This window comes from Platalea leucorodia (genome assembly GCF_965183815.1).
Source record: "Platalea leucorodia genome assembly, chromosome: 7".
Lineage (NCBI taxonomy): Eukaryota > Metazoa > Chordata > Aves > Pelecaniformes > Threskiornithidae > Platalea > Platalea leucorodia.
The window spans coordinates 25,370,165-25,396,886 of NC_138829.1; the positions used below are offsets into that span (position 1 = coordinate 25,370,165).

A 26,722-nucleotide genomic window follows, 5' to 3' on the forward strand; every position below is an offset into this window, starting at 1 on the left:
CGCTGGCTTCGGCGCTGGACCTGGCACCCAAGTGGCATTGGACCACTGTTTGGGAAAAGCACCAGTCATTTGACCTGTGTAACTTGAACATGGTTTTAAAAGAAAGAAGGGGGGGGAAGAAAAACACAACTCAGATGCCATTGTGATGGCTTGTATTCCTGTAAACATCCCCAGCCTTGCAGTTGTTCACCTGTTCAGGGATTTGGATGCAAAGCTAGAGCACAACCATGAAGTGTTTGTGTGAAGTGTTGTTTATCTTTCACTAAAAAGAGAAGCGTTTGGTGCAGATGTTGGAGCTGTTGTGTTTACATCCCCAAAAGGGGCTGGGTGAAGGAGGTGATGACTGTGGTGTGTGTTGGAGGCCTTAAACTGTGACTCTTGGTATGAAGAATTGAAATTAAAACTGAAGAATGCAGTGGATTTTAACCCGTGGAAGACTACTCTGTGCTCTTAGTTAAGCAATATGTACCGCTGTTTTCTTGGGAGAGACAGGTTCGACTCAATTTGTGTTTGACCCTGGCTAGCAGCTGTTTAAGGAGCAGAAGATGTGTCCGTGTGTGAAGACCAAAAATAGTGCAGCTCTCTGCGCCGATGTTCCTTTGCAGCAAGCATCGTAACTTGTTTTTGGGCTGCTGAAGGTGGGAAAATTATTGAGAGGGTCAGCGACTTCAGAAGCAGTGGCAGCTAGCAAATTAATTTCCTCAACAGTAGGTGAACAGGTCTCACTTGAATATGCCAAGGGTTGGTGCCGTTCCAAAAATACCCATGGCGAAGTGAAACATGCACCAAACCATCTGACTCTTGTAAATTTTTTTTTTTTTCCGAATTTCGTCCTGTTCAGACAGTATTTCTGCTACCCCCTAACGGTATATTAAGCTAAATGCATCTCCAGCTTTCCAATGTTATTAACTTCAGACCAGTTTGAGAGAGATCAGAGTAACGTTGGAGCCTGAGGCTTTAGGCTAGCAGCCCCAAAGCCAATGGTGGCCCACATTTCCACAAGCCCTGGGCAGAATTACCAAGTCACAGCATTTCGTCTTAAATTGCACTGTATTCTTATGCCTCTGTGTTGCTATAATGTACATATATATTGGATTTTTTTGTAGATAAGACATTTTAGATAAAATTTTTAAATGGGCTCCCCCAAAAATATTTTATTGCAGATGTCTAATTTTTTTTACACTTGGGATTAACATGAAGTTGGATGCTCTGTGGGCAGGGAAAAGATAAATGGATGGTACATTGGCTTTAAAAAGGTAACAATGCATGTTTTAAAAAAAAAAAACACACTGGAGAAAAACTGCTTGGGAAAAAAATCCATTCAAATATATTCTATGTTCTGCATAATAAAGACTTTAAAAAAATGCTATATTGTGATTTTTTTTTTTTTCCTTAATGCTAATGAGGCTTTTCCCCTGTTGGGGAGACCAAAGCCTCTTCCCCTTCCTTCCCAATCCCTCCACCACCACCCCCAAAAAAACCACAACACACAAGTTTCATACTGGAATGGCTGGGTAAAACCATAGCCTGCTTGAGAGCTCAGGTACATCAGTGTCCCCGTCTAGCCTTGGACTCCAGAGCCAGGAAACCTTGCAGGTGAGATGGACGCTTAGCTGTTTCGTATCAGCCTCTGGTCCACCGTACAGCACCAGCCCTGATGCACAGTCTCGTGAAGCTGCTTCTGTTGTGGAGAGGCAGGTCTGCAGAGGTTACTGCTGTTCCTCCAGCGAGTGCCCGCCGTAGCTCTGTGCTAGCCACGTAAAGCTGGCTCCGCTCGGCAGTCGGGCTGCTGCCCTTGGGTGCCATGAGAGTGTCAGGCTGCTGTCAGCTGTCGTGCTGCTAATGAGATGTTTGAAAGGGCTTCTTGATCCATCTCGCATGGGATTCTTGACCTCACATCTGTCTTGCGGTCTGTGCCTTGTTTTAAACATTTCCTTCCATTCATCTCAGCCCTAAGTTGGCATAAACCAGATGTTGGTATTTGAAAAGGAGGTGCGGGTCCTGTTTTCAGCTGTGGGTGCACAAATGGGCCCAGGTGATTCACAGGGTTGTGCTAAGGCTGCTGTAGAAATGTCAGACTTTGGTTTTTCCCTGCAAGGTGTCCCTTTATGGGGTCTGCGCCAGCAGTGGCACTGTTCCTCAGTGGGCTGCAAAACCTCCTTTCAGTGTCTTTCCCTAATAACTTCCTTCACAGGCTGATGAATGCCTGTGGAGATCCTGGAAAAGATGCTCTAGACCCCAAATAAACAGCCACACCATATTTCCAACGGGCTCTGGGGGCTAGAAAAGATGCTGCCGGCGCAGGAGAGAGCAGATCAAAGAATAAAGATTTACTTTGAGCGATGGAAACTCCCTCCCGCAGCTCGGCAACAGCCGGAGCTTTGGCCGGGGAGCACGGAGCCCCGTTCCTGCCTGCCGCGGGCCGGCCCCGGGGCGGGGGTGCCCCAGCCCCGCTCTCCGGCCGGGCGGCCCCCGCTCGGGAAAGGGGAGGGGGGCGGCCCGTGCCAGCGGAGCCCGGCCCCGCGCACCAACGCTGTTCTCCCGGGAGGCTTCCGACCCCCGATGCGGCTGAGCCCCCCCCAGCCCCGGCCCGGCTCCCGCCCCTCCGTCCAGGGCGCCTCCGTCCCCCCCGCCTCATGCGGCCGGGCCGGGCCGCAGCCGCCGGAGCCCGCGGCCGCCCCGCCCCGCCTCGCCTCGCCTCGCCGGGAGGGCGCTGCCCCGGCGCTGCGGCGGGGCTCCCCCGGAGGGCAGCGCCCGGTGCCGCGGGGCTTGTGCAAGGCCGGCGCCGCCGCGGCGAGCCGCCGCCCGGGAGCGGAACAAAGAGCCCCGGGCCGGGCCGGGCCGGGCCCGCCGGCGGGGCAGCGCCCCGCGGGGCACCGCCGGGCAGCGGGGGTCGCGGCCGCCCGGGCCATGCAGCTGCCGGGAGGGGAGGAGCGGCCGGCGGCGCCCCGGAGGGGGCAGCGCTCGGAGGGAGCGGGGGGAGGTCCGGCAGTGCCGGCAGCCCCCGAGCGGGGCAGGGGCGCGCCGGGGCCGGGGCCGGGGCCGGGGCCGGCTGCCGCGCCGCTCGCCCAGGAGGGGCTTGACCGCGCTTCAGGCGAGAGGGAGCCTCGCCCTGGAGAGCGGCGGGGAGCGCCCGCCCGCCCGCCCTGCGGTGCCCGGCGTTGCCTGAAGAGCCGCGGCAGCACCGGGGAGTGACTCGGCGGGGGGAGGAGAAGAGGAGGAAAAGAAATCAGATTGCCGAAAGGATTAGGAAGGGGGGTGGGGAGGCGAAGCCCTCTTCCCCCCCCCTCCCCGCACACACTTGTGAAGCTTTTCAGAGTTATCCTTCAGCATCAGTGGCACCGGCAGGCGAGCCCGGGGGAGCAGCGACACCGAAACGTGCTCGGCAGACTGCAAGAGAGATCAGAGGGAGCGGAGCGGCCCGGGCCGGCGGCCCCTGCCCCGGCCCCGGCCCCTGCCCGCACCCGCAGGGGACCGCACTTCCCGCCCGCGACATTTTATATATTATTCTTCTTTTAAATTTTCCCTGCTCCTCTCGCTTTCTCGAGGAAGGACGGGTTTTGTAGCATTTGCTGCCGGGCCGCCTGCCCTGGGCGTGCGAGGTGGGGCGGGAGCGAGGGAGAGATGCCTCTGATGAGAGGGAAAGTCGTGCTCATCCTCGGCTTCGTCTTTCTGACAACTTTCCTGGCTGCGGTGAGAGGGCTGCCCGTCAGGAAACAGCGCAGCAACAGCCCGAAGGAGAGGAGCTCCAAGCTGGCGGAGGTGAGGCAGCCTTTGGGGAAGGATGGAGAGCCGGGAGGGTGCTGGGGCGAGCCCTCCTCAGCCTCCGCACCCTCTCCCGTGCCTGGGAAGGCCGAGGAGGGCAGGCGGTCACCTGGGCGGGCGTCGCGGCTCCCCCGGAGGCGGCTGCGCAGCTCCGAAGGCAGCAGCATCCAAGACGCCTCCCCGCCGCCAGGCCGCCCGGGGCCCCGGGTGGCAAAGCAGCAGCAGCGGGGAGCAGCAGGGTGCCGCGCCTCCCGTCCTCTGGGCTGTTTCTTCACTTGCTGAGGCGCAGAGCCCTTTCCCGGCCTCCCGGATTTTCGGGTAGCCTCAGGTCTTTGCGTTGCACGGGGGCTGCAGGAGAGGGGCAGGTTTAGGTGCTTTGAGATCGGGGCCGCGCGCCGTGACTCAGTGCCCGGGAAGATCCGTTGCCTCCAGGGGGCAACATCCTTCGTAGGAGAGGGGGGCCTGGCCACAACCCGGCGGGCAGGAACATCAGCAGGGCTGGTGGCTTGCCAGGAACTCCAAAACTCCGCTGCTACAAAAATAAGAGGTGACGGATTTCAGCCACCATCTCTCCTTCCCGCTGGGGCGACCCTGGGGCAGATCCCGGCGTGGTCACGGTCCGGCCTCGTCCCGGCAGCCCGCGCCCCGGCAGCGTCCCCGGGCGGGCGGCCTCGGGCCCCGGGCTGGGGGGAGGCCGCGGGGCTGCGCCTCGCCCCGCCGGGAGCCGGGTCCCGGCCAGCGCCGGCTGCGGAGCGCCGGTGGCGGAGGGGGAAACCAGCAGGCAGCGAGGGCCGGGTCAGGCGGGGAACCAACAGTGGGACCCGATGGGGATGCCAGGAGGGGAGCGGGGAAGAAACAAACTACCAGGAGGGCAGGGAGAAGTGTTTGAATAAGGATAGACAACTGAACGGTTAAAACAAGCTGTTTCCGTCTTGAAACTGTTCTCTGGAGAAAAAGTGGTTCAGGCAGCAGAGCTGTGTTTAAAAAAATATCCTTTTGAAGAACGCTACTTCTAAAAGGGGGTGAAAGGAATAAGTGGGAAAAGTGGCGATAGGAGGAGGTTGAGCGGGACAGGGTAAGAGGAGCTCAGCCCTTGCTGGCGACAGACAGCAGTATGGGAAGCAGCAGGTTTGATCTGCAGTGTCAGTCAGACTGGCCGAGGGATGGGAATAGACCTTCCTGCTAGTTACTGCCAAAACACGGCGCTGAGCTGTGGAGGAGTCATGCCCGCAGCTCCTGTCGGATGCACTAAACTCCATTCCAGCATGAAATCCAGCAAACAAGTGTGAAGAAGGAACCTGCCGCACGGAAAGGCTGGCCAACGGGCAAGAGAGGGCACGGGCTGCGTCCAGCCAAGTACCACCAGTTGAGCCTGGTAATGGTTTTGACTGGAGCATGGACCAAGCAGATGCAAACAGGACTGGTGGAGATGTTGCGTGCTGCAGTGCTGGTAATACCATGTTGGTGCTGTACTTTGCTTGTGAAACTTGAAGCGTAGACGTAGATTCTGGTTCACTCGCCAGACAAACGCCAGGCAGAGCGTGCTCGGGCTCCGGCTGCAGAGGGAGTAGGGATTTACGCTTGAAATCCAGGAACGTGTTGCAGCCCTGTGGCAGGGGGCATAGGATAGGGACAAACTGCATGTTAGGAAGCTGTGCAGGTCCCGGCCATGGGACACTGCAGAGCGACCTCAGGCTCTTTTTTATCCGGCGTCCAAAATACATCAGGAAGCGGGGCGCGCTGCTGTCAGTCCCAGTTTGTGAATGGTTGTGAATGGGGAGCGTTGTGCAGCCAGCCAAAGATCACATACGGCGCTTACACAGCGCAGCCTCTGTCCCTGGGACTTCTGGTTCTCGCAGAAATACAAACATACATGAAGTTTGTAGGCAAAGGTTTGAGGGCGGGGGTTAGGAGCAAGGAGGAAGATGAAGAATGGATTCCTCTGGGAGTCTGTCGGTGCTCCCGTGCACACCCTGCGTCTGCGGGGTACTGGCCGCTCGGTTCGCACGGCAGGGAAAAAGCGGTAGGTATTGGCGTGTGTCTTCTAGCTGCGTTTTGGGCGGAAATCCTCTCTTTCTGGTGCATGCGGGGGAGAATTTGGAGTAGTCATGCCCGGCTGTTTGAACTAAAGCGGAGAGCACAAGCACAGCAGTATGGTGGTTAAAAAAAAAAAATCCAGAGTGATTTTGGGTCATACGCACAGATGGTTCCTGTTGCAGAGCTGATAGGTCCTGTCTCTATGGCAGCAGGGCAGCCACAGCTGGAGTATTGGTTACACTATGGGTAATGCCCTACAGATGTGGGCAGAATGAAGGGGGCCGGGAGGAGAAAAATAGAAATGATGGAGCAGAGCAGATAGATAGACAATCAAAACCATTAAACAATTACATAACTTGGACTTATTTTAATTTAACATCCTTATTTAAAGCAAACATTTTGCCTCCGTTTAGAATTGAATGGGAATTTTTATAAGCTGTGCTGAGCCTCAGAGTTGCACTTCTATACTAAAATAATTTAGAAAAATTAAAACCGTTAAAGTTTTCAGTAAACTTTTGAGTTGGAAGGTCTTCTAATTGCAGGAAGGATGGAGGGAACACATGCTTTATCTTTGTGCAATAGCCTTATTGGTTTGTCCCAAAGTCCTGTACCTCGGGCAGGATCCATTACTTCCAGCCATTACCGAAGGATCAAGCACTTGCATTTACACTTTCTCAGCTGTGATACTGTGCAGAAGAGCTTTGCCTGAGTTACACTGAGCCCAGCATAAGCAACAGATGCAGCGAGAATATTTTCTATTTCTTCAGTCTATTTGACTGGAAGTTGAAAAGGCAGAATACTTTCTTTCCGGACTGTGACTTAAGTCTAATGAGAGAAGATACCTGCTCATTTGGAGGCTTTTTGATGATGTTTGGGAAGGCAGCTGGGCTCCAAAGCAGCAGGCAGGTGTTCAGCAGGGCTTTTAGAAGCACTTTTGCAGGTTGGATGCATCACACTCTGGCATGGGCAGAAATGTGGCAGTTCCAAGTGCTGACCCACACCAGTGGCTCTTCAAATTTGGGTAACTGAATTGCTTGGAAAAGCTTGTGTCCCTTGTGGAGACGAGGGACAGCTCATCACATTTCATAAATAAACAGAGCATTAAGCAGTCAGGGGGTTTAAATGCAGAATATGTTTTGATAAACTCACTGGATTTCAAAATATTGGCTTTGAGCATTGTTAATAGATGTTTGGATTCTTTCTGGCTGATACCAATCGGTTCTAGTGGTCTTCTAGTAAACAGAAAATAGCTAAAGTTCTAACATGCTAGAAATGTAAACGTTGGAAGTTATTAGATCTGTGTGAACCAACACAACTGCTTCAATTACTGTGCATGGTAATAATAGTACCAGTGGTAACAGTGATGGGGGCATTGGTAGTGAGCGTCCCAGCAGGGATGGGGTGCGGCAGAGCAAGCCAGCAGTGTTTTATGGAGAGTCCAAGCTGCCCCGCCCAGCTCCAGTGGGCTTGGTGGGTGCTTCTACACAGGAGGGAACTGCTCTGAGAGAGGGGGCCAAGAGCAACGTCAGCGAGCTCCCCGAGGCTCCCGGGGGTGTTACTGCGGGGCTGGGACAGGGGCAGGGTGGGAATCCAGGCTGGAGCTTGCTGTTGGAGTTCCCTTGGTCTGAGGCTGTGAGCAAAGCAAATCTGGCATCTGCGATAAGAGATAACGGAGGGCAACGAAAGAAATACCAAGCATAGCGTAAGGGCCGTAGTTGGCTGCAAATCAGTGGGTTTGTACCGCACCTGGTATGATTGGTCCTGGCCCCTGAGACATAAGGAAACTAATAACAACGCTACGTATTATTTACTGGTTGCATCAGGCAGCGAGAGTAGCCGTGGGAAACTACGTTTAAAACTGAAGATCTACACCAAGATGTTTTGCTTGCTCATTAAAAATCATTGGTAGCAGTCTTGATTTAAATCAACCTGCCCTGTGCGTAGGGAGTCTGAGTGCAGAGGAGTGGTTAAGAATTAAATGTGTAGCAGTGAGGTGATGCCTGGCCGGAGGTACCAGCAAGCGGAGAGTAAAGGACCTCCAAGGTGATGCGGCGTGGCTGTACTAGATAAAAAGCGTTAAAGGAAAATATCGGCTGGCCTTGAGTAGAGTTTGTCAGGAGACTGTAAGTTGGGGTAGCCCTGTCATTTGGGAGCCCTAACATAGCCTAGACACACTGCCTGGGGAGACCACTGGGGTGATGGGCTGGCAGGACCCTGGGGGTGGCTCCTGCCTGCGCAGGCAGGGAGGTCTGCGGGAGCCTCCCGTGTGCCTCCCCCAGCTCTTGCTCCCTCCTGACTCCCCCAGGGCTGTCTGGCCGGGAAGAGGATCTCACTTTCCCCAGAGCCATCTCGCCCTGCTGCGGCTCTCCAACTTGTGTTGTCACCCATGTCTGCCCTGCGTGGGGGCACCTCGCCGCGCTGCCGCCCTGTTGGGAGGGCTCAGCCAGGGTGCGAGTGGGCGGCCGGGTCGGTGCCGGCTGCCTGCACAGCCAGCTCCCCACGGCCACTGCGGGCTGTGTCAGTAGCAGAGTCATTTTGCCTGCGGATGTGCTTTTTACCTTTTCATTTCTTCAGCAATTAAGCGTTCTTGTCCCTGGCTTTGTCCTTGGCGGAGGTCGGATTTGTGGGTACAAAACGTGCACTGAAGCATCCTTCCGCTCTGAAAGGGGCTCTTTGTGCGCAGGGAGGTACTTCGCCCTTTGTAGCAAATTTCCTTTTGAGAAGTGCCAAATTATCTTAGTCAACACAGTTGAAAACCCTCCCACCCTGGGGCTGAGGCAGGAGCAGAAACAAAGAGGAGCCGGGCGTAGGGAAGCTGCCCTACAAGGGGGCTTCTTCCCTTTTCACTGCACAAATAGGTCTGCTGCCTTCCCATTGTCACAATCAAAGGGGTTCCTGTAAAAGGCACATGTAAGGGGAAGAGATTAGGCATAAATCACTCCACGGGGCATTGCCCGGCCCTCTCTCTGGGTTCCCAAAAGTGTCTGGTTCTTGCAGACCTTCTCCTTAGAGACAGGTACGCTGGGGGACTCATCCTGCCACCAGCCATGGTCCCTCCAAGCCCAGCAAGGTGATGGAGGGAGTGTGCTGGGGATTAATTCCTGCTTTTCTCTTGTCAGTGTCTTAGGGGTAGGGAGCGCAAACCAGCGATCTTCTGTTTTTCATAGTATCAATAAATATTCTTCCACTCAGAATAATCCCCAAAACAAGATGCCCGGACAGTTCCCATAGGGAACCCTGAGGACAGTCTGAGCTATGGTCATGACAGCAAGGTGGCCCATGCCGTCCAGCTCCTCCAAGCAAACGTTGTCCACCAGAGGCTCGGGTTTTGTATAAAATACTGGAGCTTGTAGCCAAGAAGCAGGGAAGAGATTGTAGCCATGTTTCGGTGTGAAAATGTTTCTGTTTCAGACAGAAGCTTGCAAAAGTGCAAGAACTTTTTTTGGTTTTTTTTTTTTTTAGACCATTTTTGCAGGTAACATTCATTGGGGTGTTGGATGCTTTTACGTGGCCAGCTGTAAAACTCAGCCTGCGTAGTATTGCTTCCAAGCAGTTCAGTTTCTGCACGTTCCCTCTGTGTAGGGACTCCTGGGGCTTGTCAGAGGAGCTGTTATAAGATATACTTCATCTCAGTACTTACAAGATGAAGACACCAAAAAGATGGTGACCCACCTGTCCCAGGTGGCTCTTGGCGTGAAGGGCACCGACTCCTCCTGGGCTGCAGGTTGGTTTATTCTCCAGGGGAAGGATACAGCTTCAAAGGGGACAAAATGCAGTAAATTGCTGCCTTCTGCTGGTCCCCGGCGCCGCTGGATGGGCGCGAGGTGGGGACCCAGCTGCAGATGGCCAGGGAGTGCCTGTGCATGCAGGGAAAAGGTGGTGAGGCGTGGGCTTATCTTGGATTAGGAGCTGTTGGGTGGCTCTGTCTGCCGGGGCCTTATCTAGCACTCAGGACCTGGGATGTGAGGCAGGGCTGGGAATGTGTCCCTAGCCAAGGGAGCCTTCATCACGTAGCCGGAGGCTGGCGTATGGCATGGGTACAGTGGCCTTCAGGTGAGCCGTCCTCCATCCCAGCCCCGGCAGCCTGAGGCTGGGGGAGAGCAAGCCAGCCCTGGCTCTTTCCTGGCAGCTGAGCTCCGAGGCGCTCACCAGGTGAGGGGATAGTATTTGCAGGATGGCTGGGAGGTCCTGCAGGAGGTGCCCCACCAGCAAAGGGTTGGCACCTCTTCACCTCTCTGGGATGTCCTCTCTTCCCCACCGCTTTGATGGTCCCTCCTGCTGCCTCCCTGCCCTCCACCTGCAGCCGCTCCCGCAGCAGCCAGAATCCCAGGGGAGGCCAGCTGTGCCATGCCATGCAGCACCTCCCATGAGGCAGGGTGTTGTACAGATGTCTTCAGGTCTGCTCTTCCCCCCTCTGCCCCCTTCCCCTCCGGGGACACTGCGGTTGTATTACATGGTTAAGCTGGCTGCTCCTTAAAAATCGAAGATCCCCCTTAGGAGAGCATCTAGTTCTTCTCTCCTGCAGAGAGCATCTGTAGGGTGCCCCCCCTCATACCTCCAGTGGAGGAGATGCAGGGCTGTGCAGAGGTGCTGTGGGCATCTCAGGATCAGCTTGGCTCCCCCCCCACACCTGGGTTACAGCTTGGCTATTGAGCGTCTGTGCCCACCCTGGGGACTGGTCCTAGGGTTACAGCTGAGGTCCCACTGGGAAGTGACAGGCCAAAGGGAAGAGGAGGGGTCAGCTGGGGGCTAAGATGCTGGGGAAGTGGGGCTCCCCATTTGGATGTGCCCTAGCTTTCCTCTGACTTTGGGCTTGCCTCTGCAGACCTGCAAGCCTCAGGCTCCCATCTGGTGGGGAAAAAAAAAAAGTAATTATTTTTTGATGAGGCACTTAGAAGTAGCAGGGACTGTCCTGGGAAAGCTTATGAACAAGTGAGTTATGAACGACACAGACTGGGGCTGGAGAGGAGGGTTTCCCTACCCCGAGACCCTTTCTCCACCCCATGCTGACTTGCAAGAGTTGTTAAATCCTGCCACTGAGCTGGGGAGGGGAGCCGAGCTCACCCTCAGGCTGGGGAGCTGCAGCCAAGCACCTGGGGCAGGGGCTGCTGGCTGGGAGTCACCTCAGCTTTGCCCCTTTGGGAAGCCGAGATGCAGCATCCCTGCCTGGATCCCTTCCCGTACAGGGCATGGAGATGCTCCGAGTCCAGCTCAGGTGCCCATTTTGTCTGTTGTTGAAGGGATCCCCAATGGATTTGCATCTGTTTGGTTGGCTGCCTTCCCTGCCCTGCTGCCTGCATGGCGGTGGCAGCCTGTGCACCCTGCGTGGGGCAAGGGGAGCGAGTGCCCCCTGCGCTCCTGCCTGCGCTGTGTCCCCCCACACTGCAACCTCTTCTAGCAGGCTGGGGGGGCAGGGGGAGGCTGGCATTGGTCTGGTCCCCCCAGTTTCTGCACTTGCTTTGCTATATTCGTGGTGTTTTTCCTTTTGCAGTTTTGCCTGGGCTGTGGCAGGGAAGGAAGCAGCAGCTGGAGCAGTCAGAGGGTTATGGTGTGCAGGCTAACAAATGTGGATCATTAGCTGGAACAAGTTAATGGTTACTGAAGCACATGGGGTTTAGAGCTGGAACAAGTTAACAGCAACTCAGTCTGATGCATTAAGAGCTTATATGTATTACAGCTCAACTATTTTAACAGAAAACATGTGCCCTAGCAGGAGCATTTGCCAGAGAGCACCAGAGGGTATGGATGTGTGTCTGTTCACCTCCCTGGGGGACTCCCCAGTCCCTGCAGGGGCTCTGCTCCCGTACCCACTGCTGTGCTCTATCTGAGCAGCTCCCAGCTGGCCTGGCTGCAGCGGAGGTCTCAGGGGTACCTTCCTCCTCAGGTAAGGGTGCCTTGCCACCAGCTGGGCTCTTCGCAGCTGGCACCACCTGTCAAGGGTCGGCCCTTGGACCTGTGCACTTGGGCAGAGTCTCCAGTGCGAGGACAGCCCCAGCTGCTGTGCTGGGACATGTCAGTGGTGCTAACCAGATGCCCCAGCTTCTCCACTGCAAGGCCTTTGTGGTTCATCTGTGTGGGAGGCAGGGCAGTCCCTCTGGGAGGGCAGGTGGGGAGGGAAAAACTGAGCTGTGGTGGATCTTCCTGAGAGCCTTCTCCAAGTACGATGTGGGAGACCTGCATCTATTCCTGGCCTTGCCACAGGCTACCTGAGTGACCTGGGGCAGGTCATTTTCTGTGTCTGCAAAATGGGGATTTTAAAGCATTTGTCTTAGTGTTAAAGAGGGAGAAAATATTTACGGCAAAGAAGCACCTGCATGTGACACTGAGGAGGGCAACAGCCAAGCCTGGCGAGAGGTGGAAAGCCACCAGGCTCCTACTTGTCCTCCTTGTGTCACGAGTGACCTGGGGAGTTGGCTGAGGATGCCATGGGCAAGTTACTCACCTGTGCGCCCGCAGGAGAGCCGGCTGCGGTGAGAGGGGCCGGGCTGTGCCGACGGGGATGCGCAGTGAGGAGCGCTGACAGCAGCCTGGCCAACTGCCCCATTTTCAGCCTTGCACAAAGTCAACTATGCTGTGTCCTTGCTCCTTGCAGTGCTGCATGCTGCGGCTTCTCTGTGCTGTGGTGTCTTCTGCTCCAGGGCTGGCTCTGCCTCAGGGGCAACCGAGTCACATTGACCTTGGAAAGAGTTTCGAGATTACAGTTGTCGCAATTGAGACATGAAAATAAATGTGAGACATGAAAATAAATGAGACATGAGGAAGCCTTTGATACTTCCTCCTGCAGCTCCTTACTCAAGACAGTTGTGATGAAGGTAGTTAGAAAAGAGTCATTCCATATGATCTAAAGTATTTTGATAACTGCATGAAAATTATAATCATGAGGGCGTAATAATTATCTGCAGAGCCCACAGTTTGCTGCCGGCTCCTGCTGGTCTGTCATAAACAGGATCTGCCCACACAAGCGTGATAACCAAGTGCCTTGTCTGTTCCACGAGCACTTGCAGAGCTCTCCCAAAACCTAAAGGGAGATGCTTGTGTCTTTATTTAAAAACAAAAACAAAAACAGCACTCAAGTGCGAGTTGATCCTGAGGTGGACCAGTGAGTAGAGCAGTTGGGTGATCATGGTCCTGCTCTCGCAGATCTTCCAGAGCTCACCTATCAAAACCTTGAGTGATGGCTCCTGCTAAACCACCTGCCTGTAAGTCTAAAGGTGTTGTGCCTGATTGTTGGGATTGTGGCTCGGAAGGTCTTACAGACAGTAACAGGGACTGGGTGGCATCTTCACCTTCCCGGTTTTCTCCTAGGTACCCACCCAGCTCTTGACACCTCTGGAAGCACACTGTGCTTTGGCACAGTTCTGGGAAATCCGTGAAGTGGGTGATGAGCTGACGGGTAGCAGAGGTCACTTGCCTGATGTGATGGATCTTCCATCTGGCTGAAAGACTGTGCCAGTGGATGGGTTATGAGCCAGAAGGATGAAACTACAGCCCTCAGGAGGCGGAGGCGGTCCCAGCCTGCTGGGCTAAAAAAGCCCTTTCTTTGAGCAGTGTCTGTGGTGGGGTCATCAAGGAGAGAGCATGCCCAGCACTATGGGAGGGATGCAGCATGGCATGCTGCATTTGTTCCTGTTGATTACCCTGCTGTTCAACCTTCCTTTATTTTAAAGAAACTTAATAGTATGACTTGTTAGCACTGGAAAAACCTCCCCTTTTTCCCACTTCCACCAGCAAAAACTGTCCTGAGCCTTTCTGCGAACTGCAGCCCCAGAGCTGCCCCCAGACAGGCTGGGCTTCCTTCTGAAACAACCAGCCAGAGTCCCTCTGCTTCCATAGCTTTATAATAAAACACTGCTCTGGAGTTGTTCCTGCCCTGTTTCAGTCCAAAGGTAAGTTTTTTTGGAAAGCTTTCTTCAGATCTTTGTAGCTCATTTAGGTGAATATGAAAGGAAGAGCTTTATGGTAAAAAAATTTTTAAAATGTTCTGATTTCTGTTTTGTGCTTGGCTAATTCATAAGTGGGCAAGTTTGCAGCAAACTTCAGGACAGATTTTAAAATAATGTTGGAGAGAGCTTGGGAGAAAGAGTAGGAAGATGCTTGTGTAGACTCAGCTCTATTCAGGAAAAGATCAATAGTTCTTCTGGTGGGTTCTTGTTGCAGTACAGCGTGGTAAAACTGTTCAAAGGAAACCTAACACTACCAGCAATGATTAAGCAACAAAAACCCCCATTCCTTGTAATTATAGCCCAGTGAGATACCGGCCTTTAGCAAATACGTCATTTTCTTCACTGCAGTGTTAACAAGCCCAAAGCACAGCCTGAACGTTGCCTCTGATCTGACTCCCATGTGCACAGGTTTCTTTGGTTCAAGCTGAATGAGTTTATGCGCTCGCTAATTGGCTTGGGATAGGCGTGGGTGGAAGCTGCATCCTCTGAGCTGCTCCTATGCCGGGGACTCGCTTGCTCCGGGAGTGCCACTGATGCACAGTCTCCAGCAGTGCTTCGCTCCCTGGGGAGCTATCTCAAGTGTACTTAGCTTGGGTTTAACGCCGTGATGAACAGCAGCTCTGCTCAGCAAGGTGTGTAGTTACAAAGAGCACTGCTGGTGGGTTCACTGGCAGCTTGCAGTGCCTACAGAGATGCTGAGGAACGCGCTGAAGGGACAAGTACCTGTGGTTGTGGTGGCAGCATAGTGGTGTCCCTGGTTGCCAAAGGGCAGTACAGCACAGGGACTAGTCTGTTGATGTTTTCAGGTTTTAAACTGCTGTAGGATCTGAGATGTCACATCTCTCATCATTTTTATGTAAAAGCTGCAGCACACGAACATCGGTCATTTGCTTTCTTAACCCAAGTTTAGTTCAGAGTCTTAGAGAAGTTTATAGCAAAATTGCAGATTTTAAGACCAGAAGAAATCATCAATGGATCCTTGACTTTCTTCCCTCACACAGATGCGGTACGTATGTGTTGAGCCCATGACATGGGCTTGACTGTCTCCACAAGAGATATTGCCACTTTCCTTGTTAGCTTGTTCTTGTGGTTAATCACCTCCAGCGTTAAAAGCATGATCCATTTGTCTGGCTTTGACTCGGACATGTTTGTTCCTATTATGTGTTTCTGTTCTGGATTAGAGAGTCTCTGGTGCCTGATGGATTATTGCCTTGAAGAACTGGAAATCAAGTCATTGCTTTCTCTTTTTAACATGTCAAACAAATGGAACTGTACAAGTCCTTTCACTGGAAAAGTCTTTGCATCCCTTGAAATGGTTTTCCGGCTGCTCTCTTTGCCATCTTCAGATTTCCAAGCAATTTTAATAGAAGTATATGGACTAGAAATGGGAAAATATCAGCCTTTAGTCTCTAGAGAAATGATGTGTGGCCTCTCTCCGCACCTTTTCTATACAGCCTGTCGCCTGTGTTATGTACAAAGTAGGCATGACACTGGGGTGAATTGCTGACAAGTTCCTTCCCCTCCCTAATATCTTTGCTGAGTTTGTGCCCCAAGGTGTTTAGATAGTCAGTCCTACACATGGGAGAGCCTGGACTGTGTGGGAAGGGCTCCTGGGCTGGTAGGGCGGTGCGTGTGATCCTGCTTACAGCCTTCAGTCTAAACATGGTCTTCACAAACAGAAAGTGCATGCTCTTTCCCGAGTGCTGCCCCAGAGTTTCTGACTGGTTCCTGCCTTGCAGCCAGGCAAAATATCCCAAGTGTACGCAGGAGGAGCTGCAGCAATTCCCCCGTTGGCTTTTTCCTTTGCTTGGTACTGGCTGGTCACAGGAGAAGGCTGGAGCTCGGCTGCGAGATACTGATGGCTTCCCAGCACTGCGCTCTCTGCTTCTGCGGCATGGTGGCACGTGTCCTTCCCCGGTGGCAGAAGGAGAAGGGAGCTGCTGCCAACCGGCTCTGCGACGGTTTGCAGCCTTTCTCCTGTGCTCCATGGAGAGCAGGAGAGTAGAGTTTTCACTCTGGACAGCCCAGCTCTTCCCTTCCCTTAGCTGATGCACTGCAGTGGCTTAGCTCCAGGCTTGATGGCTTTATCCAGCTGTTCCCTAGGCAGGGCAGAGGAGAGGGTGGGTGTCGCGTGGCAGGAGTGCAACCCTCAAGGGCAGCTGCCTGCGTGGCTGGCAGGAGCCCCTTGGCACCATGGAGAAAACACATCTGCCTGTCAGGATCATGGTGCCATGGATGCTCTGACCTGGAGGATCACTGGGCCTTGTAGGACCTTGCTAAAAATCCATGGCTTGATGGGCTGGGGCAGGGCACTGAGCAGGACCTTGCTCAAGAGGGACATCTTCTGATGCAGGGACAAATTTTAACCCAGCGAAGCCTTGGAGCAATGCAAACGTTAGCAGGAGGGAAGGGTTGGGTGTTACCGTGCAGTGACTGTCGCTGAAGGACTCTGGGCCATCCAGGGCAGACACCCCCAAGGTCTTTGTGCCTCTGGAGGACTTGGGAGCTGAGGGAAGCTTTCTTTGCCCTGCGACACTCTTACAGCCAGTTCCCCTGGGGCAGTTTTACATTTTCCCTGTGGGAACAGTACTCTGAATTTCTTGAGCTTGTTTGGGCATAAAATCTGAATTAGGCACTGAGTGTAAGTTTGGAGATGTGGAGTCTGTTCCTGGCTCGCTTGCTCTGATATCCTTGGGTGAGCTCTGATCTTGTTGATACAGGAGACCTCGCTTTCCATGTGTATTAAATTTGGGTTGTCTGTGAAATGAGCTTACCCAGCCCCGATAAGCTCATTGCAAAATTAGGCAGGGGCACCAGCCTTGCAGGGCTGTTGGCTGCCCCTTATGCAGGGGTTGCACTGGGCACACGCAGCTGGCAGCAAACCCAGCACCGGTGGGCCGTGTCATGCGGCCAGCACCGGGACACGGCCAGGTTTGCCTGCTCGGCACCCCTTGCTGTTTCTGCTCCACCTGGGCTCCTCCTTGCTCCCTACCAGGGAGTCCCTGGGCACAAGAGGAGACCCGGTGAGGTGCTGAGGCACTGGGAGACAGGCTGGGGCAGAGCCAGGCATCCTTCCCATGGGTCCTTCCCAAAACCCTTGTGGTTTTGGACAGGGGCAGAGGGAGATGGGAGGGGAAGGTGGGGGCAGAGGGGTCTGTCTGTGCCCACGTTTGCTGCCAGCAGTGCCACGGGAGCCCTCCGGGCAGCCCAGGCTCCCTCCTCCCCACAGCCCTCTCCCCTCCGGGCCCATCTGGTGAAGTCTGTCACCGGCCCTTCCCTGCGTCCAGCCTGCTCTGGGCAGCAGCCAAGGGACCAGCAGCATCCCTGCTGCTCTCTTCCCTCCCCTGGGGACGGGGGGGTCGCGGGCTTTGATGTGTGGGCACAGGGCTGGGGACAGGCTGTGTGCGCTCATGAGAGCCTGGCCAGGCTCCAGCTGCCTTTGAAGTGCTCCAGTGATCAGGATGAAAGGGAAGGGAGTCCTTCCCCAAACCATCTGGCTCTAATTGCAGGTAGAAATGCCTCTCTGCGTCCCCCCCGTGGGGAGGGGGCACGCCGCTCTCTTCGTTAATCCCACAGCTCTCGGCTGGGCTGGCGCAAAGGGCGAGAGCTTGGGAACAAAAGGGGGTTTCAGCTGGGCAGCCAGAAATAGGCAGCCACTGGTGGAGATGCTGGGGGTTCGGGCACCTCCACTCCCAGCCTCGAGCTGCGGGGCCCCGCAGACCTTCCCGGGGATGGCCCGTGCTGCGGGGGGGCTTTGCCAGTTGTTCCCATCTCCAGTTTCTCGGGCGCACTGGAGCTTGCTGGCCCTTTGACTCGTGCTTTTTCAAGCCGGCGCGCGCCGAGCGCGGGGACGAGGAACGTGGGAACTCGGCGCAAGCCCGGCCATTTGGCAGGGTTCGCTGTCCGCCTCCCAGTGCCCCCGGCCAGCCGGCGCTGCTGCCCCAGCGAGGCTCCCTGCCCACTCCCCCTGCGCCTCCTGGGCAGGGCTGGTGGCGAAGGGCCACGTGCCACCGCAGCAGCGGTTAGAGCCATTGGCGGCACTGGCAGGTAAGTTTTGTTGTCCTGTTTGGCTGGGCATCTTCCCTTTCCCAAGGAGATAAAGGTAGCTGGGTTATATCTGCCAGCAGTTTCTTTCCCTCTTTGTGGTAGCCTTTGGGCAGCATCCAAAATGTCAATTAAACCTGTGTTGCTTGAAGTCGTCTGCCCTAATACTGACACCACAGAACAATTTATGTGAGGTTTTCCCCTTTGTCATAAAGCCATCATTATAAACTTTTTATATAAATATATAAAATTATTAAATGTGAGCTCTGGTAACTCTGTGACCAGAAGCAGCCCTTGCTGTTACCCATCTCCAGGGATCAAGTGATGGCCAAAAAAGGAGAGTGAGAAGCAGAAAAACAGGCAAGATGGGCAATCGGACAGCAGAGGGGTGCAGAGAGGGTGGTCGCAGGGATGGGAAGCACCACCCTGAGTAGACATGTAGGTTGTTTAGGTGCAGTGGGGCTGAGCCAGCACAGGCCACTGGGTATTAACTTGATTAATCAACATGTTAATTGATGCCCTGATGCTGCAATAAGATGGGGTGGAGGAACTGTTTATTGCAGGAGACCAGATCCCTCTTTGCTGGGCAGCGGTTTGCTCTCTGCACAGCCACCCTCGGGAGATGGCCTCACCACCTCTTCCCTCTCCAGGTCTCTGCCTCATCCGACCCCCATTCGGCAGGGGACGAGGAGCTGCCACCATCAAGCAAGGTGCGGGGGCTGAGGCGGAGCGGGCAGGCTGGCCCGCGGCGGCACAGGCGCCGTGGGGTGGCTCAACAAGCTGCCAGGAGCCCGGCAGTGCCCCAGCCCAGCAGTGCTGGCCGGGAGGAGAGCCTGCCCTTCGTGCTGGACCTGCAGAGCTTGCCGGGGCTGGCCAACGTGGACCTGAGCGCCCAGAACCCCAACATCCAGGTGGGGAGCAGGTCTGGGTGGGTCACAGGGGGATGCGGCTGAGTGCCACATGTGCTCCTCCGCCTCAATTTGTTCCCTAAGAGGAAAGATCTCATGAGCAGGGTCCATGTGGCCACTGCCATCTGTCTTCTTGGTAACTACCAGCTACAAATAGCTGGCACAGACAAGCTCCTTGGCAGAGGAATTTGTTCATGGCCTTTTCCCTGCCCTCCCCCCGCCAGCCCCTCCCCATAGAGCAGGAGCAAATGCTCCTATAGGGGTGACCTCAGTTTCCGAGTGTGGTGTTGGTCCCTGTGGGTGACCACCAGCCCCGCTGCAGTTCCCACTCTGCCCCTGCTCAGTCCCTCCGGTTGAGGCAAGACCTCTTGCGCTTATCGCATGGTCCTGTAGCCCAAAGCACCTCTGGCCTCTCAGACTGGGAACCAGTGCATGGGCTGGTAGGTCTGTCCCAGGGCTGTGCCCTGGCTCACTGCACTGCCTCATATCTGGCCTCCAGGTGACCATCGAAGTTGTGGATGATCCTCAGGCCGAGATCGAAATGGACTTGTTGAAGGAGACAAGCAATGACTGGTCCCTGACGTCCTCTGAGTGGTTGTCCCACAAGGACCTCTTCTGGCCCCTCTTTTGGGAATACACTGACCCTGCTGAGGAGGAGGAGGAGGAGGAGGAGGAGGAGGAGGAGGAAGAAGAGGATGATAGCCTGGATGTAGGGGACAGGGAGGAGGAAGAGGAAGAGGAGGAGGAAGATTACACAGCAGAGTATGAGGAGGAGGAGTCCATGCTCAGTGGAGTGGGAGGTGACTGGGACCAGCGGTGGTCCGGGCAGAAGAACTGGATCTTTAAGGAAAAATATAATTACGGTGAGTCCTCTTGGGTGTGCGCAGCTGCCCTGCAGACCGGCACTGCCCTCCCCTGCCCTGCCTGACCCGCAGCCCTGCCTTGCTGCAGGGGGAGCAGCCCTGCACCGGGGATCACAGTATGCTGGTGCTCAGCTCCTACTTAAAAAATAAACAAGCACGCTGAGGAGTAAGGCCAGCACCCAGCTGGCACTGCCAGCAGTCAGACACACCAGCATCCCAGCAGGAATTGCCCTTGCATGTAATCAGACTGGAGCATGGACTCTCGTGAAGGCATGCTCAGATGAGAACGCTAGCGTGTGATGCTTCAGCATCATGGCCAGTGCGTTGGGCAGGTTCAGTGAGGATGGGGATGGGCAGCGATGCCTGTCTGGGTCAGTACGACCATGAGCAAAGCTGTGAGAACAAGAGCCTTTGCTCGGGGGCTGCTTCCCTGGGGTTGCCAGCAAGGATAGGGTGGGCCTTTGGCATCATGTGGCTGGGCACCTCCGTGTGCCCCAGGCAGTGCTGGCCCTGCATCCCTGTAAAGGACATCCCAGGGACAGGGCAGAGCTGAGGGAGGTCCCTGGTGGCTGCTGGCTCCCCTCCTGCTGAGGCTTCACCGAGGTCCACTGCTCTTTGCCTCTCCCCTGCCATGCAGACTATGAAGATGAGGAGGAGTGGAGCCCGTGGTCCCCTTGCAGCACCACCTGTGGCAGTGGCAACCAGAAGAGGACCCGGTCCTGTGGCTACGCCTGCACAGCAACAGAGTCGAGGACCTGTGACCTGCCACGCTGCCCTGGTGAGCCCTCGGCCATACCAGTGCTTGGGCACTGTCTGACCCCAATGTGGGCTGGTCCCCCACCGCTGTGGGCTGGGCATTGCTCATGCTTCAAGAACTAGTTATGTTTAATGTGAGCTGGGCTAATGACCATGGGGGTTTGTTTCCACGAAGAAGCTCTGATGAGGCTTCATGGCTCCCCAGGCAGTTACATGATGCCCAAGGATGGTGGAGCTGGCATCCAGCTCTCTGTGTGACTCCTTGCACCTCTCACACTAGGAGCTTGAAATCCTCTCCTGTGGCATACTGAGAGGTGGCTCCATCCACTGGGATTTGCATAACTCACAACCTTGGGTGGGTCTGTCCTGCGTGTCTTGTTCCTGGCCCTTCCTTCCAGGCACAGGGCCCTGTCACCAAAGCAGTGGCGGGAGAGGGGGTGGAAGATGGATGGTGTCTGGTGCCCTTACAGAGGAAAAAACCCCACCACTCCTCCTGGTGTTCAACTTGGCTCTTTGGGTTTTTTTTTTTTCCCCCTCTCAAGGAGCAGAGGGGGAAATGGTCTTCCCCACAGAGGAGACGCCTTTCAAAAGCGACAACACCACAGAGCTGTTCAACTCAGGTCAGCCTCTGCTTCTGCCTTGCTCTGGGGGGCTTCAGTGCCAGACCCCACAGGGGGTGTAGCTGGCTGGTGGGGAGGGCTCTGCCAAGGACTCCCGCATCTGGTGTCCAGACCTAAGTCACCCAAACCACTGCCACGTGCAGGCTTCAGCAGTCATGCTGGGAAACCCAGTTCCTCCTACAGCCCTGGTACAACACGGTCCTGCTTTATGGTGCAGTGGCCGAGGCCAGCCTGCCGTGTGTCTTCTCCCATGGGGGGATGCTGCCAGCCCGGCCCCTGTAGCGATGGCTGCTCTGGGCAGAGCCCCTGCAAGGGACAGCTCTGCCCCAGCACGAAACCCCTCCCCTCTGTCACTGCCTTGGGGATGGAGCTTGGCTCCAGCTCGTCCCAGGAGCCTGGCTGCTCCTGCCTGGTGGTTGCAGGTTCTGCTGGTGGTTCTGGTGAGGCCATGGGCAAATGGCAGCTGGGTAAAGTGGGGTGCGGACTGCGCGTGCCCTCACCCTTTCGGTGCCCTCCCCGCAGAGGTGGACAGCTGTGAGAAGTGGCTGAACTGCAAAAGCGACTTCCTCACCAAGTACCTGAGCAAGGTGCTGACGGACCTGCCCAGCTGCCCCTGCTCCTACCCGCTGGAGGCCGTCTACAGTGCCGTCAACCTGCAGGATGAGCAGCAGGGCAAGAGCTTCCGATGGCGGGACGCCAGTGGCCCCAAGGAGCGCCTGGACATCTACAAGCCGACGGCGCGCTTCTGCCTGCGTTCCATGCTCTCCCTCGACAGCACCACCCTGGCTGCCCAGCACTGCTGCTACGATGAGCACACCCGCCTCATCACCCGTGGCAAGGGGGCCGGTGTCCCCAACCTCATCAGCACTGAGTTCTCCCCAGAGCTGCACTACAAGGTGGACATGCTGCCCTGGATCCTCTGCAAGGGAGACTGGAGCCGCTACCACGCCGTCCGGCCCCCCAACAACGGGCGACAGTGTGCTGACAACCCCGCCGAGGAGGAGTACCTCTCCCAGCTGCAGGAGGCCAAGGAGTACTAGCCACAGCCACGCTCAGAGGAGCCATGGCCACCACCGGCTCCCACCCCGGCCCAGCCTGGTGAAGCCCCGGCTCTGCTCACAGGCTCCTTGCTGGCGTCGGGCAGAGTGGAGAGGATGCGCCGTCCGTCTTGTCCCATCAGAGGGGCACCTCGGCCCCCTCGGATTTCCGAGGGCGCTGGAGGTTATCGCGGCGCAATCCCTGCCGTGCCACCCGGGGCGGTCCCGCACCCCAGGGTGCCTGGGCTGGCACACGGGGAGCCGCAGGGGATGGGAGGCGTAAAGGGAACGGGGGCTGCTCCCATCTGCTTTTATTCTCTACAATCTTTCAATGCAACCTGAAAGCTGAGCGTCTGGAGGGTGAAGTGGCCTCGGCTCCTGCTGGCTTCACACTGGATCTGAGGACCTGGCCTGCTGCAGGCAGAGCTGCCTGCTCTTGCCTGTACACCTGCCCTGGCATATGCTCGTCTACTTCTGAAACTGGGGGTGAGTCCTTCTAGGGAGGGGCAGGGCTGTCCCCGCCATGCGTACAGAGCAGGGCCTCCCCTCTCCTCGGGTTTTTGCGTGCGTGGTTGGGAAGGAGCAGGGAGAGGCTTAGCAGGGCTTCGCGGGTCCGGGGAGTGTGTGGGGCGGGAGGAGACTGGCTGCCTGGGCTCCCTTGGCAGGACTGCCTTGCCACTGCAGTTTCCGCTGCGAAAGGGACCACTGGGTGCCGAAGCCAGACGTGGGTGGACCTCAGAAGAGGTAAGCACGGGGGGGACACCATCGGTGTGCGTTTCAGCCCCTCTGCCTCAGTGCTTGGGGGAGCGGGGTGGCAGCACCCATGCAGGTCCCACCACCAGCCTGCCTCCATGCCTCCGCTCCCCCGCAGCCCCCCGGCAGGTTTCAGTGCTCGGGAGCGCCCGTGACATGGCCCAGCAGAAAGTCCTGTGTTTCCCACCCACAGCCCTGTGGGGGGCAGGAGGCAGCTGGGCCACCGCTCATGCCATTGCTGGAAAGGAGCAAAAAGCACAGAGCCGTTCTCCATGGGGATGGGAACAAGTCAGGCGCCGCTGAGAGCACCTAGCATTGCCCCTCTCTGGTCTGCTGCTGGCCTCAGGCCCTGCTCCATGCTGTGTCTGCCCTGGTCCCCAGCGAGAGGCAGCTCAGAGAAAGCACATTGTGGGCACGCCCCGCTCTCCTCGGGCTTGCTGCCTGGCCAGGCGAGCAAGTGTGGCTCCAAAGGAGGAAGACACGTGCTAATAATGTCAATACCTGGTGTCTGCAGATCGTGGTGCTCTCCATCGGTGCTTTGGTCTTGCCTGGGTTTTATTCGGCTTTTCACAGGTCCATGGCAGTTTCTCCCAGTGTATTTTGGGAGCTCCCAAGTTTCCTGCAGAGAAACTAGGCTGAGCACCTCTATCCCTGGACATTCAGTCGCTGAACCTGGCAGAAACTGTTCGTAGCTTTTATTTAGCAAATTTTATGCATCAGAGGAAATAAAAGAGCAAGTCAAGCACACTTAAAGAAGAATGGAGTCATTTCTAGACTAGAGGTTTCACCCAAGGATGTTGGCTACACCGTGTTTTTCTGCAGGACACTGTTGGACAAAAAATATCTGTCCGGGTGCAGAGGTCCTTGGTTGACTGTCCTGTGCTAGGTCTGTCCTTCTTGCAGGAGCTTTCTGCAGGGCCAGTGAATATCCATAGTCCAATAGCTCTTTGGGGAGTCTTTCTGGGAGTGTCTTATATATGTTGAGTGTATGTTGATCCTTTTGCCTTGGTTACTGATAGAATCCTTGGTCATCACTATGTAAGACTTCATTGCTGGTAAAACAAAACTATTAATGAAGTTATCACTGAAATATTCTTATTTAACTATTATTCCACAGTCGTATCCCCAGACTCTGGTTATGGGTGCTGTCAAAACATAGGCGGACACCATCCATTTCCCAACAGGCGTGCAGTCTGAGATGACCAGTGTTATGTAAAGGGTGAGAAGGAAGACATGACCAATAAGCATGGATGGAGACCCAGATTCTGGTAAATTTTCATGACCATTACATGTTCCCTAGCCCAAATGGTCACTTGCTCACTAGTTTCTGGTAAAGAGGTAGGTGATAAAGAGGTGGTCAAGAGAGGGTGGCAGTGATCTGCTGGCTTGGTTTGGGGAGCCTGGGATGTGTGCAGGGAGGTTCAGCAACAGACATGGAGGCATTTGTACGGGAAGCAGACAAATTGAGCGGCTGAGGCCATGGAAGGATGAGCTTGTTATCTTCTGTCATTCAGCAGAGCATCTTCGTATTTCCTCTCCCATATCGTACATCATCATTAACATCAGCAGACTCTTAGAGGAGCATCAGTGCACAGACTTCTTTAAAACAACCTCCAGTTAAATGTGCCTAGTGTCCAGTATCGGACCCATGCATGGAAGCAGGACCTCTGCAAACAGCCTTTCTTGAAGGAGACTTTCAATATCTCAGCCAATTTGTTTGTTAGACTGTCTGCTCTCTGAGGAACTGCTCTTATAATATAAGGGCTGTTACCGAGGATTTGCACCCTCCTCCTCTTTATACTGCCTATGTCAACCAGTCTAACCCCCAAAAAAGAAACTATAATTTCTGTAATAAATGGAGTTCACATCCAAGGGCAAGCAGAAAAATTTCTTGCATTGAGCCACCCCCCAAAAAAAAGCTGGTTGAAAGCCAAATGGCTGTTCTGCCTTGCGGGTTCTATGGTTTGGACAATACAGGCATGAACTGGAACATGAGAAACGAGAAGCAGTGTTGTTCCTCACACAAGCACCTTACACAGCAAGAGGCTTTGCGGAGCACCATGAGAAAAGTAGACATTAAGCAAGTGTTTATTTTTATATCCCATCAAAGATTCTGTCCAGCCCACTGCTATTTAAGTAAGTGATGAATTTCTAAGCTCCCACTCCTTAAGTTTATTGTGGTTTTTATATATAATATATATAAAATGTCTTTTATTCTTACAAAATTTCATAGAGAATTCTTTATTCTGATGCTGCAATAAAGCACTTTATATATGTCTGTGTTGCTGATGTCATTCAGCTGAGACTGAAGCATATGTTGCTATTTGTTCTGGTTGAGAGGGATGACCTACACTGAATGCCATGTGTGTTGGGTGCCCAGCCCCAGCGGTACTGCAAAGACCTTGGTGGCTTTGCTGCCTTCCCTTAGCATTTGCATTTGATGGTGTTTGGCTGCAAGAATCGCAGCTAACAGAAACTACCTGGAGCCCACCACCACAACCATGAGATATGTGAAGGTCTGCTCACAGGGAAGGAAGCCGCCTACAAGAAGACCATCAGGGTCAGTGCTGAGAAGCAAATGCATTGCCTGTGCCTCAGCCCTGACCCCAGGTTTTATTCCATGCTCAGCCTGGCCAGGGCTGGGTGCCGGCCGACCTTACACCAGCACGCTGCTTTAAGCAGGTGTTGAGCATGGGAGCGGGTGAAAGAAAAACCCAGCATCATCTCAGCTGGAAAACTGGTTTGGCAAACCACCTCCAGAGCCAACAGCTAGTGATAGCAGGGGGATTTGCAAAGCTTTCCAGGGATCACAACTTTTTGTTGCCATTAATTTGCTGCATAAATCGTGACCACTTCCAAGCTCTTGCTGTTTCCAGCTGTTTTCCCTCCTTCTCTCTTGCTCCTTTTGCTTTGTGCTGGCTGCACATCTGTCAAGGGTTATCTGCTACTCCAGCACGGGGCTTTGCTCCGCAGCTGCCTGGCGCCATTGCTGGCCCCTGCCTGGGGGAGCAGACGGCTCCTCTCTGTGAAGGATGCTCCGAACTTCCCGCTGGTCTTCTGCAACATCAAAAACATTGTTGCATGGAGCCCAAGCCAGGGGGAGCAGGCTGAGCTCCTCTCTGCAGGGAAAGCAGCACAGAGAAAATCACTCTTTCCCTGGAAGGGCAGTCAGCAGTTACTACTGCATATATAACATGCCTGACATGCCTTTATCCTCTGCAATAAGGTCTTGCTGTGCCGGATGCTGAGCCCTGCTCCGAAACTCCTGGGCTATAGAAATCCCACAGTCAGAGGATGGAAGCAGGAAGAATTGCTGCCCTGATTCTGCAGGTGCTCAAGACCTGGAGATGTCACCTGAAATCACGGAGTGAGTCCGGGGCAGAGTCTCAAGCTGCACTTTTGCCCGCTGCTTTGAACACAAGACTCCTTGACCAGTCAAGTTTTCTTAGTTTGCCAGCCTGGAGTGGAGCTTTGTGTGGCTCAGTGGTACCAGTTCCCTGGCATCTGACTTGCAGCTGAGTTGTTAGTGTGTACGCTGAAGGAGCTGTGCCCGGAGTTTGCTAGGCACGATGGTCAGCATGTGTTTGTCCCTGCTGACCTCCTCTCTTGGCCCCAGGCAAGTCAGGAGCAAGCTAAGCAAAAACCTTTTGACTCTGAACGACACCTTGAAGGCAAGGGTGCATGGTCAGCTGGCTGGGGGACAGGAGGCGTGAGGGCAGCCCATCTCTCAGGGGTGAATGCAAGATTTCATAGAAACATGTTTACAGCAACAGCAATCCTGTTAGCTGTCTGCTTTTTTTTCAGGGCTCCTGCTCCAAGAATCTGCTTCTTGGAAGGCACACAAAAAGCCCAGCTGGGCCCAGAAGGAGCCGCTGTGGGAGGAGAAGACAGAGGATGCTAATGCCAGGAGAGTTTGGCCAAAGCCTGCATAGCAGACCTGAACTGCAAGGCCTGGCTGTAGCCTAGGAAAAAGCAAAGTGTGATTGTGATGGTCTG

At 54.9% G+C, this 26,722-nt stretch overlaps 1 protein-coding gene across 1 annotated transcript; it reads left to right on the top strand.

Annotated features, from left to right (window-relative positions):
* Nucleotides 1-3,624: 3,624 nt before the first annotated feature.
* On the top strand, nucleotides 3,625-21,976 carry ISM2 (isthmin 2; the record flags this gene model as incomplete). Its single annotated transcript, XM_082317426.1, has 6 exons — nucleotides 3,625-3,762; nucleotides 18,440-18,700; nucleotides 19,197-19,560; nucleotides 20,198-20,338; nucleotides 20,859-20,936; nucleotides 21,459-21,976. The coding sequence occupies 6 exons, from the start codon at nucleotides 3,625-3,627 to the stop codon at nucleotides 21,974-21,976; spliced, it is 1,500 nt and encodes a 499-aa protein (XP_082173552.1).
* Nucleotides 21,977-26,722: the final 4,746 nt, after the last annotated feature.